Here is a 13824-nt window from a genome sequence, read left to right on the forward strand (position 1 = left end):
TTTGCAATAATTTAAAAGAAACCTCATAGGTGAACCGCACAGCCAAGTAATATTTTAAAATTGAAGAAAAGGTTAGTCATGTTATGAAAATGTAAAATATATGTAGATTTCAGTGTATTTTATCACTTACTACCATGCAATGTACACAAATCTTATAAAAAGTTAAAATTTATTGGTGGGTGGATCACCTGAGGTCAGGAGTTTGAGATCAGCCTGACCAATATGGTGAAACCCTGTCTCTACTAAAAATTCAAAAATTAGCAGGGCTTGGTGGCACGTGCCTGTAATCCCAACTACTCACGAGGCTGAGACAGAATTGCTTGAACCTGGGAGGCAGAAGTTGCAGTGAGCCGAGATCATGCCATTGCACTCCAGTCTGAGTGACAGAACAAGACTCTGTCTCAAAAAAAAATTATAAAAACTTATACACACAACCATATACAGACAATGCATGGTACAGTAGAGAGAAATGTAAACAAATATAAAAATGCAGTATTAAATCATAACTGCATAAAATCAGCAGTAGTACACACCATACTACTGTCATAATTTTGTTGCCATCTTCTGTTGCTACTGCAATGAGCACAAGTATTTCCTGTATTTATTTAAAATGCCTTTTGATGCTAATCACCTTCTTCTGAGCAGTTTGTCAGACCAGTAAACTGTGTATTGCAGTAAAAACTAAAAAAAAAAACAAAACCCTGTTGTTCTTGTGTAATTCTCCTCATGCTTAATGCAATGCTGTAACCTTGATTAACACTGTGGGACTCACACAAATACCACTAGTAATGCTGAAAATGCTCCCAAGAAATAGCCAAAAGTCATGATGTTACAAGAAAATGTGGAATTCCTTGATATGTACCATAGATTGAGGTCTGTGGCTGCAGGTGCCCACCATTTCAAGATAAATAAACCCAGCATAAGCACCATGGTAAACAAAAGAAAATAAAATTCATAAAGCCATCACTGTAGCTACACAAGCAGGCATGAAAACATTGCATGTTTTGGGAAACACGTTTTTATCGTATTGAAAATGCAGCTTTTATGTGAGTGTAGGATTGCTAAAAGAAAGGCATGCTTGCAGACTCTAATGTGATTCAAGAGAAAGCAAAGTCATTATATGACAACTTAAAGCAAGAGAAAGGTAAAGGATCTAAAGCTGAGATTTTAATGCTAGCAAAGGATGGCTTAATAATTTCAAAAGGAGGTTTGGCTTAAAAAATGTCAGGGTAACAGGAGAAGCATTTTCTGCCAACCAAGAGGTAACAGACAAGTTCCTGGACACCATTAAGAAAATCATTGAGGAGAAAGGATATCTGCCTGAACAGGTTTTTAATACAGATGAAGGTACCCTCTTAAAAAAAAAAAAAGTCACAAAGGAAATATACTAGTAAGGAAGCAAAGTCAGCACTAGGATTTAGGAGTAGGCTAACTTAATGCTTCTGTGCAAGTGCAGTTGGGTTTAAGATCAGGTCTATCCTTATAAAGCTTCTAACCCCTGAGCCTTGATGGGCAAAGATAAATGCTAGCTGCCAGACTTTTGGCAATACAACAAGGCCTGGACAAGAACCCCTTCTCTGGATTGGTTCCATCAATGCTTTGTTCCTGAAGTCAGGAAGTACCTTGCCAGTAAGAGACTGCCTTTTAAAGTTCTCTTCTCATTGGCCAATGACCCTGATCACACAGAACCCCATGAGCTGTACACTTTGAAGGCATCAAAGTGGTCTACTTGCCCTCAAATACAATATCTCTAATTCAGTGTCCAAATCAGGGGGTCATAGAATCTTTAGGGCTCATTATACACAGTACTTTACAGAAAGGATTGTCAGTGCTATGGAAGAGAACTCCAACAGAGAGAACATCATGAAAATCTGGAAGGATTACACTATTGAAGATGACATAGTTGCTATAGAAAAATCTATGAAAACCATCAGCCCAAAAGAATAAATTCCTGCTGGAGAAAACTGTACCGATGGTGTACATGGCTTTACATAATTTATGAGAGAGTCAGTCAAGGAAATTGTGAAAGAATTTGTGGATTTGGAAAAAAAAAAAAACGTAAGAGTTGAAGGGCTTCAAGATATGGATCTTGGAGAAATTCAAGAGCAGATAGACACCACACCAGAGGAATTAACAAAAGAAGACTTGAATCATTCATAATTTCATGGAGATGAGTCCTTCCAAACCAGTGCCAGATCATGAGGAAGATGTAGAAGAAGCTGTGTCAGAAAACAGGTTGACATTAGACAATCTGGGAAAAGGATTCACATCACACAAGCTGGCTTTTGATTTCTTTTACAACATGAACCCTTCTACGATATGGGCACTGAAGCTAAAGTAAACTGTAGAAGAAGGACAGGTGTTGTGAAGAAACATTTTTAGAGAAATGAAAAAGCAAAAAAAGTCAGACAGAAATTATGATATATTTTGTAAAGTTACACTAGTGTGCCTGCCTCTGCCTCCTCTTCCACCTCCTCCACCACCTCTGCTTGTGCCTCCCAAGACAGCAGAACCAAATCCTCCTCTTTTTCCACCTCTTCAGTCTACTCAGCATGAAGATGATGAGGATGAAGGCCTTCATAATGATCCACTTCCACTTAATAAACAGTGAATGTATTTTATCTTCCTTATGGTTTTCTTAATAACATTGGTTTTCTCTAGCTTACTTTATTATAAAAATAAAGTATATAATACATATAGCATACAAAATATGTGTTAATTGACTGTTTATCAGTAAGGCTTCCAGCCAGCAGTAGGCTATTAGTAGTTAAGTTTTGGGGGAGTAAAATATTATGGGCAAGTCTTCAAGTGCAGGGGTGTCAGTGCTTCTAACACCTGCACTGCTCAAGCGTCAACTGTGCAACAAAGCCATGTTGTGACACTGTTACAATGGAAGCTTTCCAAAGTATAATAAGAACACAGAGGAAACATAGTGCAAATCTATCTTAGCAAATTAGGTAGACTTCACTTTGAAGACATTCTGGAGTCAATGTATAAAAGAAATTAATTTTTCATATTAAATATATACACAAAAATATTTCTAGTAATTATCTTTGGTTGGGATACTCTTTTTCATATATATATATTCATTTTAAAACCACTATGCTCAGTTCAGAAGAAATGTATCTGTGATCTGCCACATGACTTCTCTTAAACATATGGTTAACTGACAAATTAATGCTCTATTTCTCAGAGTCTAATTTGTCTATCTCAACTGATGACTGGAAAAAACTCTAGGGAGGCTTTCTTTTACAAACCATACCTCAACCAACAGCACATTCTGTTGGTTTTTCTTTTAAAATGCATCCTGATACGGAGGTACAAGTTTCCTCTACCCATACTGAACTGAACAGAGCATTAGGAACTACAATTTAGCTCCATCAGCTTTGGAATGTATGGAAATTTCTTCTAGATTCTTCTGTGCTATAAATGCTGGGAATAGTTCTTAACATTTTTTGGTATGAATATTTCTAAGTATTTTAGAGGGTAATTGAGTGAGGCTATTTCAGCAGACACTAGCTAATTTTTCTTGGTGGTGGTAGTGGTTGAACACTAATTTCAGAATTAGTGTGATTTACTTTTTCTGTTTGACTAAGTGAGGAAGGCATCCTAGGGGGAGAGAAGAGCACACTGTGTGATTTACTCTCATTTTTTGTGTGTGTAGGAAAAGAGAAATCAGACTGTAGAATTGGTTGGTGGCTTAAGCGCTGGTGTGAAAGAATGTTCCAGGTATTTTTATCTCAGCTGACAGATCAAATGGTCCAGGCTTGGTAGCAAAGAATTTATGATTTAAAAAATGACTGTTGGACTTGGGGAAAGTGACAGAATTAAGACTACCAAAAACATCATCCGAGTTTCCAAGGCTGGTGGTGTTGAAGGAATGACGAAGCCCAGAAGGATGTGATTGTAAACTGGTGAATAAATTTGAGCTTTCAGAGATAGAATTGTGGGTAATACATGTTACTGAGTAGGGCTATGGAGGTGGGAGGCTGAAGCTGAAGAGAAATAAGGTCATGGATAAACTCAGAGAGCTATGAGGTTAGGCTGATGAAATTAAAGGATCATCTTTACAGATGTTGAATCTGACAAAAATGATTGCAGATATGAAGTGGAGAGGAAGAAATTAACCCAAGTGATAAGCATCTTATCAAATACACTGGATGAGCCAGGCATGGTGGCCCACTCCTGTGGTCTCAGCCACTTGGGAGGTGGAGGCAGAAGGATCACTTGAACCCAGGAGTTTAAGGCCAGCATAGCCAATATAGGGAGAACTTGTCTCAAAAGAAACAATTTAAAAAAAGAGTTAAATGGTTCAAAAGTTAGTAGATGACAGTAAGAAAAAGTAGCAAAGATATGTTGAAAATCCCTGCTAATACCAGAGAGGAAAATTTTAACAGAAAACCCAGCTTCATTGTCATCCTTGACTAGAAAAATTTCTGTTTTGTACGGGAAAATGGAAGCTAAAGTTACTAAGGGCTAAGGGAATATGCTGAAGGAAAGGAGTATAGGAGAGCATGTGAATAAGGAAGTGGGAGAAGGACTAGAACACTGGATGGGATTTGAATCATAATGGTTACTGAATTTCACATGGATAAGAAACATGAGGCAATTTATCCAGAGGTTTCCAAACTTGCTGAAAGAGGTCTCGGTGAGGCCACTTGCCCTTGCCTTGCACTTTTCCTCTATCGTCAACTCTTTTCTTATTGGAGACCAAATGGCTTTTGTAAAAGTCTCTACATTTGATGGCAGGCCAAATACTGAAAAGGTATAGGTCACCTGGCTTCTAAAGCTTCTGAATTTGTTATGAAATTTGTTATGTCACACGCCAAGGCCCTGTGAGCATCTGGACTTATGGTTCCTATTCTAGATAAAATCTGTCCCTGGATCATGGCGGAATATCAGAGAGTTGGTTACCTGGGCTGTACTGTTTCAGTCCCTAGACAGACTTATGTGAGCAGATCTAATAAACTCAATTTAGTTGTTTATGAAATGGTGGAAGGAAGATCACTCTGGCTACAGCCTGGGTAATGGAATGGACTGGATTATTTAGGAGCAAAGAAAGGAAGTGAGAAGAATATAAGAGAATGCCAATTTGGACTAGGCTGGTCATGGTAGAGATGAAGAAAAGTGGATGAATTTGGTAAGCTGTGGGGATGGATGGTTTACTGAAGAATTAAATGGGAATATGAATGCACTTCCAGAAATTCTACCAATTAGAAATTCATTGGGTTTGCAAGCTTCTTTTATAAAAATGCAAATACATCTAAGAGGCTTATAACTGGGGTGAGGGTATAATTTAGTCTGAATTAGTTCCATCAGCTTACTTTCTGCTATCACCTAGCTGAAGTCAGTCATACTAAAGAGATGATAATTTTACCTGGGGATGGAATGTTTTACATAAGGAATATAATCATGTTGGGGACAGAGGTGAGATTCTTTGGAATGATAGAAGCATCAAGAAGTCCACAGAATGCACAGAGAGTGGGTATCAGGATTTGAGAACACAGAGAACAAGCAAACTTTAATCTTCTCTGAAAGTTTACTTAGAATATTAGACCTGGAATATTAAGAACAATCATCATTGCTACCTAAAATAAACGACTATTATTGGTCAGTGTTTAAAAATTATTTTAATTATATTATTTTGAAGATATATTTTATATTTGGTAGTAAATACTATCTATAATTTTTAAAGCTCCATCTTGTTTTTGATACAACAAAAGGTATTATCTTTTACCTATTATTTTCCTTTTTCTTTATATACTCACGTTACTTTTAAAATGAGGACATAAATCCTAACATGTTCAAAACGCTATCTTTGAATACAAGTGCAGGTATATTTCAAGCTTCACATGAAGGTCAGTGCTCAGAGCTAAGATAAAACTGGAAAGAATGAGTTATGGCCAAAAATTGGGCACACTTTTAACCAGGACTTTTTGGATGGTAATCTGTACTAAAAAGAACAAAAACAACTCACAGCCCAAGCAAAACAGTTCTCTTATGTTCTATTTTATACTTGTCTTCCAAATATGGGGGGGGGGGGAATCCCTTTTGTCAAAATAAGCAAACTTAATAAAAAGCAACAAAAAACATTAGCAACAAATTTGGGCCAACTAAAAACTATGAAACTTTTTTTCAGAAGGCAAAGCATTAAATGGCAAGATAAAAATAAATCTTTGTGCTAGCCGGTAAAAATTCCATGGATGTGTGCCCTTCAATGTGAGTCACAAGTCTAATGTCAGGTACAGTCTGGCTATGGAATGGAACAGACTGTGTTAGCCTTACATGCTGTCTCCAATCACTCCTCTGCATCTAGCTAGCCAACACCCTGTCCCGCCTCATTTGCAAGAGTCCCAGCCACATTTACCAGCATGATCATTTCTCCTTTCTTAGCATTCCTGTCTCTACCTACTACCGAAGATAAAGTCTGTGACAAGTCTATATGGGGAAAAGGCACAGCAGAATCATGGGATCTTAGCATTATTGATCATTGCCAAACTTCGTATTTTTAGAGATAAGAAAACCGAAGTACAACTAGGTTTTAAATCTTGCTCAGAGTCATACAATGACTAAGCCTCAGAGCTAGGACTTGTTAGGTAATCCTCTCTGAAATTGTTGGAGTCACTGCTCTATGTATCTTTTATATTTCTGCACATTTTGCAAACAGAGGCCCTGACCACATTTGTTCTGAACTAGCTTTTCAAAGACATTTATATAGTGGAAAGCCTTGAAAAATAGAGATGATGCCTCAAAGATATTTATATAGTGGAAAGCCTTGAAAAATAGAGATGATGCCTCACTCCAGAGCAAAGGTTTATTTTTTGTCCAGTATAACAAATATAATGTCTCCCTCTGGGGTAAAGTGTGGGCATACTCACTGCACATTATTAAAGCTTCAAACTTCCTAAGCTCGGGGTTCCTTTCTTGAAATGCAAACCACCAAGTATAGTTGATTGGTTCTAGGACCGTCCCCTCTCCCCACCACCCAGCCATAGATACCAAAATCCATGGGTGCTCAAGTTCCTGATATTAAATGGTGTAGTATTTGTAGTATATAATCCATGCAATCTTCCTGTATATTTTAAATCATCTTTCGATTACTTATAATACCTAATACAATGCCTGCACATCACTTAATTCCCATGGATTCAGTGTAATATTCAGCATGCAGCAAATTCAAGTTTTGTATTTTGGAATTTTGTGAGATTATTTTTCCTAATACTTGAATCCATGGTTGGTTGAATCCACAGATATGCAACCCACAGATACGGAAGGCCAACAGGCTTCAGTGAATGGGTACATGTGCTGATAGTTGGCTCACCATTATTGCTGTAAATAAAAAAAGACATTGGTCTCTGACCCAGGTATTTATGTCTCCTGCCATGAAACTGTGGCAGGTTGATCTGTGACCTTATGAGAGGGGGTAAAATCTTAGACCCTTCACAGTTTTTGACCAAAAGATAAAATCTTAGTGATAATTTATCATGTATAGGGAGAAAATATTAAGTATTGTGAGGCCTTTGGCCTCTAGATTTTTGGCTGCTTGATTTTTCTAATTCAGGGTAATCTAATTACCATTTTTCGACATTATGTGTTAGGACTAACATATAACATACTTTATTCAAATTAAGTTATACATACACACATATGCAATCTACCTGACTTTTAAAATTAAACCTATGACATGGGTCTTCTTAACCCCACTTTGTGTATTAGAAAAAACAAAAAACAAAACACTCTCAAGTTAAGTCACATAGCAAATAGGTGGCAGAGCTAAAATCTCTGGTTTCAAAATTTGTGTGTTTTTAACTGCCAAATGAAACACAGCTTAAAATTACACAGGACATTTTGGCTTTAAATATCATGTCTAGATTCTATAGTGTTATGTTTAGTTTTACTATCGTACTTTTATAACCATATCCTATATTTAGGTAATGACATGTTGTTACCTAATCTGTATTCAATATTAAATATTCAGTATTCACAATAAATAAAATGTTAATTTTGTGAATATTGAGTTTATTATATGTGGTATTTTTATAGCATCACTCTACAAAGTAAAGCTGCAGTTTATAAAACTTAGGTCAGAAAATAATTCTGCAGACATTTCTTTAAAGCTACACATGTAAGAAAATTTTCTTCATCTAGAGAAAGATAACATGATAGTAGAAATAATTCCACTTAAAAGGCTGTATATTCTGTGAAACTATCTTGTTAGTCACAAAGATAAATAGAAAATTAACACACTAGACAGAGTGTAGAAAGAACTACAAATTCCTAAAACTTATAAATATTCTTGAGAATAAAAGATGTTTGAAGCATAAGAAGATAGAAAATACCTCTTAGTTTTATAGAAGCAAAATGTAAAATATAAACTTATATAAGAATTACTTGGGAACTTTTTTAAAAAACTGGTAATCTATTTCTGACCATAAACAGCTTTTCATTTCTATGATTTTCTTCTGCTAAGCACAAAGCTAAAGAAACTTAATGTTCTGAATCAATGATTCTGAAATGTAAACAGCAACAAAGAAAAATACATTTTAAAATATGTAGGATCTGATAAAAATGTAAAAATAATTTCTCCATATTGCTTTACTAATGAATTTCTGGATATTTTTAATATTGTATTAATCAAAATAATTATTTTATTTGCTTCTCCCCAAAGCATTACTTTTTTAATATGATTAAAATATTCTCCAGCTAGAATTTACAAAAAAAAAAACTCAGCTTATATAGTAAGTTGCAATTGTTACATAAAACAATAACTACAGAAGCAAATTTACATAGATATTTAGTTTAGACATGTGTCTTAAATTGAAAGTTGAATTATGATTTATTATTTTATTTTAATTCTCAGTCAATGACAGTAGATGACTGTAATCTTTACAGTGGGACAGGCCAGTATGGCTTATGTTTGGAGTGAGAGCAGAAACCCCAATAGAAAAGCTGATGGATTAAGATAGATTAGTTTCTTGATTCAACTAGGAGACAAATTAATACAAAACAAAATTAAAGATATGCAGATCTAAGCTTTAATTATGCAGTAAAGAACTTTCTGGGGGCATAAACTATTAAACATTAAATGGGTTTTAAACAAGAAATTTTAGGAACACTTTCACTGATGGTTTTTAAAGTAGGCTATCATTTTATCTTTGAGGGCTTATTTTACCTAAGAGGGCTCATATAACTTCTGATTTTTTTATTTTTATATTTTATATATATAACATAAATATATATATATAATAAATATATATTTATATATATATAATAAATATATATTTATATATAAATATAAATATATATATAATTGCACCTTAGATTCTGGGGTTCATGTGCAGAACATGCAGGATTGTTGCATAGGTACATACATGGCAATGTTATTTGCTGCCTTCATCCCTCCGTCACCTATATCTGGCATATCTCTCCATGTTATCCCTCCCCAACCTCCCTACTCCCCGCTGTCCCTACCCTATTTCCCCCAACAGACTCCAGTGTGTGATGCTCCCCTCCCTGTGTCCATGTGTTCTCATTGCTCAACACCTGCCTAAGAGTGAGAACATGAGGTGTTTGATTTTCTGTTCTTGTGTCAGTTTGCTAAGAATGATGGTTTCCAGATTCATCCATGTCCCTACAAAGGACACGAACTCATTGTTTTTTTTATGGCTGCATAGTATTCCATGGTGTATATGTGCCACATTTTCCTTGTCCAGTCTATCATCAATGGACATTTGGGTTGGTTCCAGGTCTTTGCTATTATAAATAGTGCCACAATGAACATAGATGTGCATGTGTCTTTATAATAAAATAATTTATAATCCTTTGGATGTATACCCGGTAATGGGATTGCTGGGTCAAATGAAATTTCTATTTCTAGGTCCTTGACTCTGGGAACCTATGAGGAAACTGAAGATGGTAATTTTTGTCCCAAATTCCTAACATAGCTAAAACACAGAATTTATTCATTCAGTGTCCTGTATTAAACACACAGGCAAATTGAGAGGATTCCAGAAAGGAGAAACAGATTTTTTTAGGATCAGAATAATTTAATCATGAAGAAATATATACTTTGGAAAAAAAAAAAAAACAAGCATTACATAACTAAGAACTACTGTAATTATTACTTTTAAAATAAAGCAGCATTATTTAAAAAATAAACAGAAAGGAGAATAAGAAATATTTTCATCTGGCAAATCAGATGGCAAAACTAAAAGAACACCAATGTTATGGTTGTTATTCCTCACTGTAGGTCTTTCCATTAGCAAAGCTTGTGAACTATGGAAGATCTGTGGTTGTAGAATTGATAGACAAAGGAGCCACAGATGCTGATCTGAGACCGTGTTAGCTGGTGTCTGCTAAGGAAGCCTGAATATCTCACATGTTCAAGCATAAGGAAGCAAACAAAAGATTACCTGGGAATCTTCTAACTATTTGACATAATCCTTCCTTTCTGCAAAGTGGCTGCTGTATTTCTGGTAATATGTTTGCCTGAAAGGAATGAAAAAGATTCTAGTGAGTGAGGCATTCATAAATGCTAAAGCAAAACCAAGCAAACACACACACACAAAACAGAAAAGTATAGATGTGATGCATTGTATAAACCACCAACAACCCACCTTCAAATCTCTGCAAGTCACCATGCAAATCCAGAATAATGAAGTAGCTTATTTGATAACATAAAACTAAAACTTCCCGTAGGAAGCTTCAAAATATTTGGGACCACTTTTGAAAACCCTTTTGTATTTTGAAGCCATGATATTTGCTAGATATAAAAAGAAATACTTGTGGTTAATACAGTAACACAAATAACTTGATGTTTTGTGGCAATTCAGTGTTAAACCTATACCAAATAAACAGTATTAGGGGCATTATTGCTTTTAAATATAAAAACCAGTCACCCACAAAACTTCACTTCAACGAAAACTTGTTTCTAGAAAGCTTTGTAAATATCATAAATTCAAATATATGAATTTGAAAATATTACAAGAGAAAAGATACAGACAACTTTAATTCTTCCCTTCTCTCATGAATTTACAGATTGATTAACTAACATCATCCACTTAATCCCCAAACTAAAACCCAATATGAGGAAACCTTGTTAAAGCCAACAGAAAGAGATCAGTATAAAGTAGCCTGAAAATCAGATTCATTTTTGAGACATTATTGATTACTTTCAAATTAACACACTCTAATAAAGTATTGCAGTTTCTCCACTATGTCCTGCTGGTATGACTTGTTAGAAAGAACCCAGGTGCAGTTGGAGAAGTGAGGCAACTAGAAACAGGGGTGGTAGCCCGCTTCTGGCATTTAAGAGAATCATAATTTGCTCTTTTTTCTTTTTTCAGTTCTTCATTTGCAAAATAAAGCATTCAGAGCTTTTGATCTCTAAACTCCAATTATGCTCTAAGATTTTTACCAAGTCAATAAGATACAGTTCTAAAAATTGATTCACTTAAAGTGCTTGGGAACTGTGCATCGACAAAATGCTTCCCAATCTTTGCTACCTTATTAACCCTGTTCATGTGTTCAGCAAACTTTCTTTTCCCCAACATTAGGTATAAGAAAGACGAACTTCAGCCCAGATCCTGTATGAATGAGGCCAAGCTTCAGCAGAACCCACTGTTGTGATTCTGCATCAGTGGCATTGCTAAACACTACATTGTAACAGTCCACAAGGACACCAAAGTGTGTATGCATCCTTTTTCATGCTGCTGATGAGGACATACCTGAGACTGGGTGATTTATGGAAAAAGAAGAAGTGTTTGTTTGTTTGTTTTGAGAAGGAGTCTCGCTCTGTTGCCCAGGCAGGAGTGCAGTGGCGTTATCTTGGCTCACTGCAAACTTCACCTCCCAGGTTCAAGCAGTTCTCTGCTTCAGCCTCCCAAGTAGCTAGGATTACAGGTGCCTGCCACCACACCTGGCTAATTTTTGTATTTTTAGTAGAGATAGTGTTTCACCACCTGGCCACGCTGGTCTTGAACTCCTGACCTCTTGATCCACCCACCTTGGCCTCCCAAAGTGCTGGAATTATAGAAGAAGAGGTTTAATGGACCCACAGTTCCACGTGGCTGGGGGGGCCTCACAATTATGGCAGAAAGTGAAAGGCATATCTTGGTGGCAGACAAAGAGGATGAGAGCCAAGTGAAAGGGGAAAACCCTTTATAAAATTATCAGACCTCGTGAGACTTATTCACTACCACGAGAATAGTATAGAGGAAACTGTCCCCATGATTCAATTATCTCCCACTGGGTCCCTCCAACAACATGTGGCAATTATGGGAGCTACAATTCAAGATGAGATTTGGGTGGGGATACAGCCAAACCATATCAAAGTTGACGACCCTTACATTCATTTGCACTGAGAATTGAGAAAAGGCTGTAAGTGCAGTACACTTTCGATCTCAAGGTTGTCTTGGTTTCTCAAATCCAAAATTGAGAAATCTCAGGAACTAAATGTAGAAAAAGAAGAGTTTTCATGAAAACCTGAATTCTTCAATTCAGAATTTAAGAAGGCCTGGAGGGAACAGGCAGAGCACTGCAAAAGTATAAAGAACCCATAATAGAGATAATTTTTTTGTTTTTTGTTTTTAAGTTCAGAAAGTATCCTTCTAAATTAGTCTGTGAAAAGCTTCAAAAATCAGTGAAATTGAGCCATTTTCCCTAAATAGGGCAAAATCATTCAGTTGCTGGTGAATTAATAGAATCTTTAACAATATGACTCAGGAAGAGAATCAGCATTGGGTAAGCAACATTAAAGGTTTTGAACTGACTCAGGTCCATTGCTAACCTTGTCTTTACCAACAAAGCACTTCAAAAACTTAGAGCCAAGCCAAGGGAAGCAACTGTTCTATCCTTCTGCCTTCTATTTTCCTCCCACCCACACAATGACTTCTCCCTGTGTTCCTTCCTCCAAAGTGCATCTTTAGAATTGATAGCATGGCTGATGACATAACCGTAGTGACATGTGACACCAGAAATATCACCTCTATTCTACTCTGGAACTGAGCACCAAACTAAGCAGTTAAACTGAGTAAAGTAACAGCACAAAGAAGGAAAAACATTCAAGGGTCATGTGTCATACAGCTGTGGTAACTCAACTATATAACACAGATTATAAGTTTTTAATTGTTAAATCCAGTAATACTCTTATTTTTACTTTTATATGTATCATAAAATATATAAGATTTGCATCATTATTAAGTGGAACATCATCAAAGGAGTTTTAATTTGGATTAGCTGACTTTTATATGATGAACTTCTCCAGCCTAACACTGAAACAATTATTTTTTAATGGACTTTATTTTTTAGAGCTGTTTTGGGTTTACAGCAAAATTAAGCAGAAGTTACAGAGATTTCCCATCTACTCCTTGCCCCGACATATGCAGAGCCTCCTCCATTATTAACATCCCCCACTAGAGTGGGCCATGTGTTACACTTGATGAACCTACACTGATACATCATTATCCAAATCATCGTTTTTCATAAATACCAATCTTGTATTAGGTTTGAATGCCTTACATACAATATGCATCTATGTGTTTGTGTGTATATTTATACACAGACTTATTTTTCCTTATTTAGCACATCCTTTCATATCTTTGAAAGGATTACAATGCACAGATAAAAGGATAATAATATTTAAACCGTATGATATTTCTATGGAGTTAAGTTTCAAAAAAGGGAATATGCATTTTAAAAGATTTCTATCCCAATATATCTTTCACAATCCCTATCTGTGATAATCTGCATCTAAATTGTTTCTGTTACATATTATCAGAAGCAAAAGTAAAAAAAATTCTTTGAGACGGTCCAATAATAAGAAAA

At 35.8% G+C, this 13824-nt stretch overlaps 1 protein-coding gene across 5 annotated transcripts in view; it reads right to left on the reverse strand.

Annotated features, from left to right (window-relative positions):
- CPED1 (cadherin like and PC-esterase domain containing 1) overlaps positions 1-13824 on the reverse strand; it is a 313055-nt gene that overhangs the window by 220820 nt on the left and 78411 nt on the right. For all 5 annotated transcript variants that reach the window (XR_010341759.1, XM_064373989.1, XM_012474072.2 and 2 more), the window contains one exon: positions 10413-10488. Coding sequence is in view for 4 of the 5 variants with exons in the window: in XM_064373989.1 (XP_064230059.1) it covers positions 10413-10488 (76 nt within the window). In the remaining variant the exon portion in view is untranslated. The remainder of the gene's footprint in view (positions 1-10412; positions 10489-13824) is intronic.

Source organism: Aotus nancymaae, unplaced genomic scaffold (genome assembly GCF_030222135.1).
Source record: "Aotus nancymaae isolate 86718 unplaced genomic scaffold, 86718_ANA_hifiasm-v0.15.2.pri h1tg000002l, whole genome shotgun sequence".
NCBI lineage: Eukaryota > Metazoa > Chordata > Mammalia > Primates > Aotidae > Aotus > Aotus nancymaae.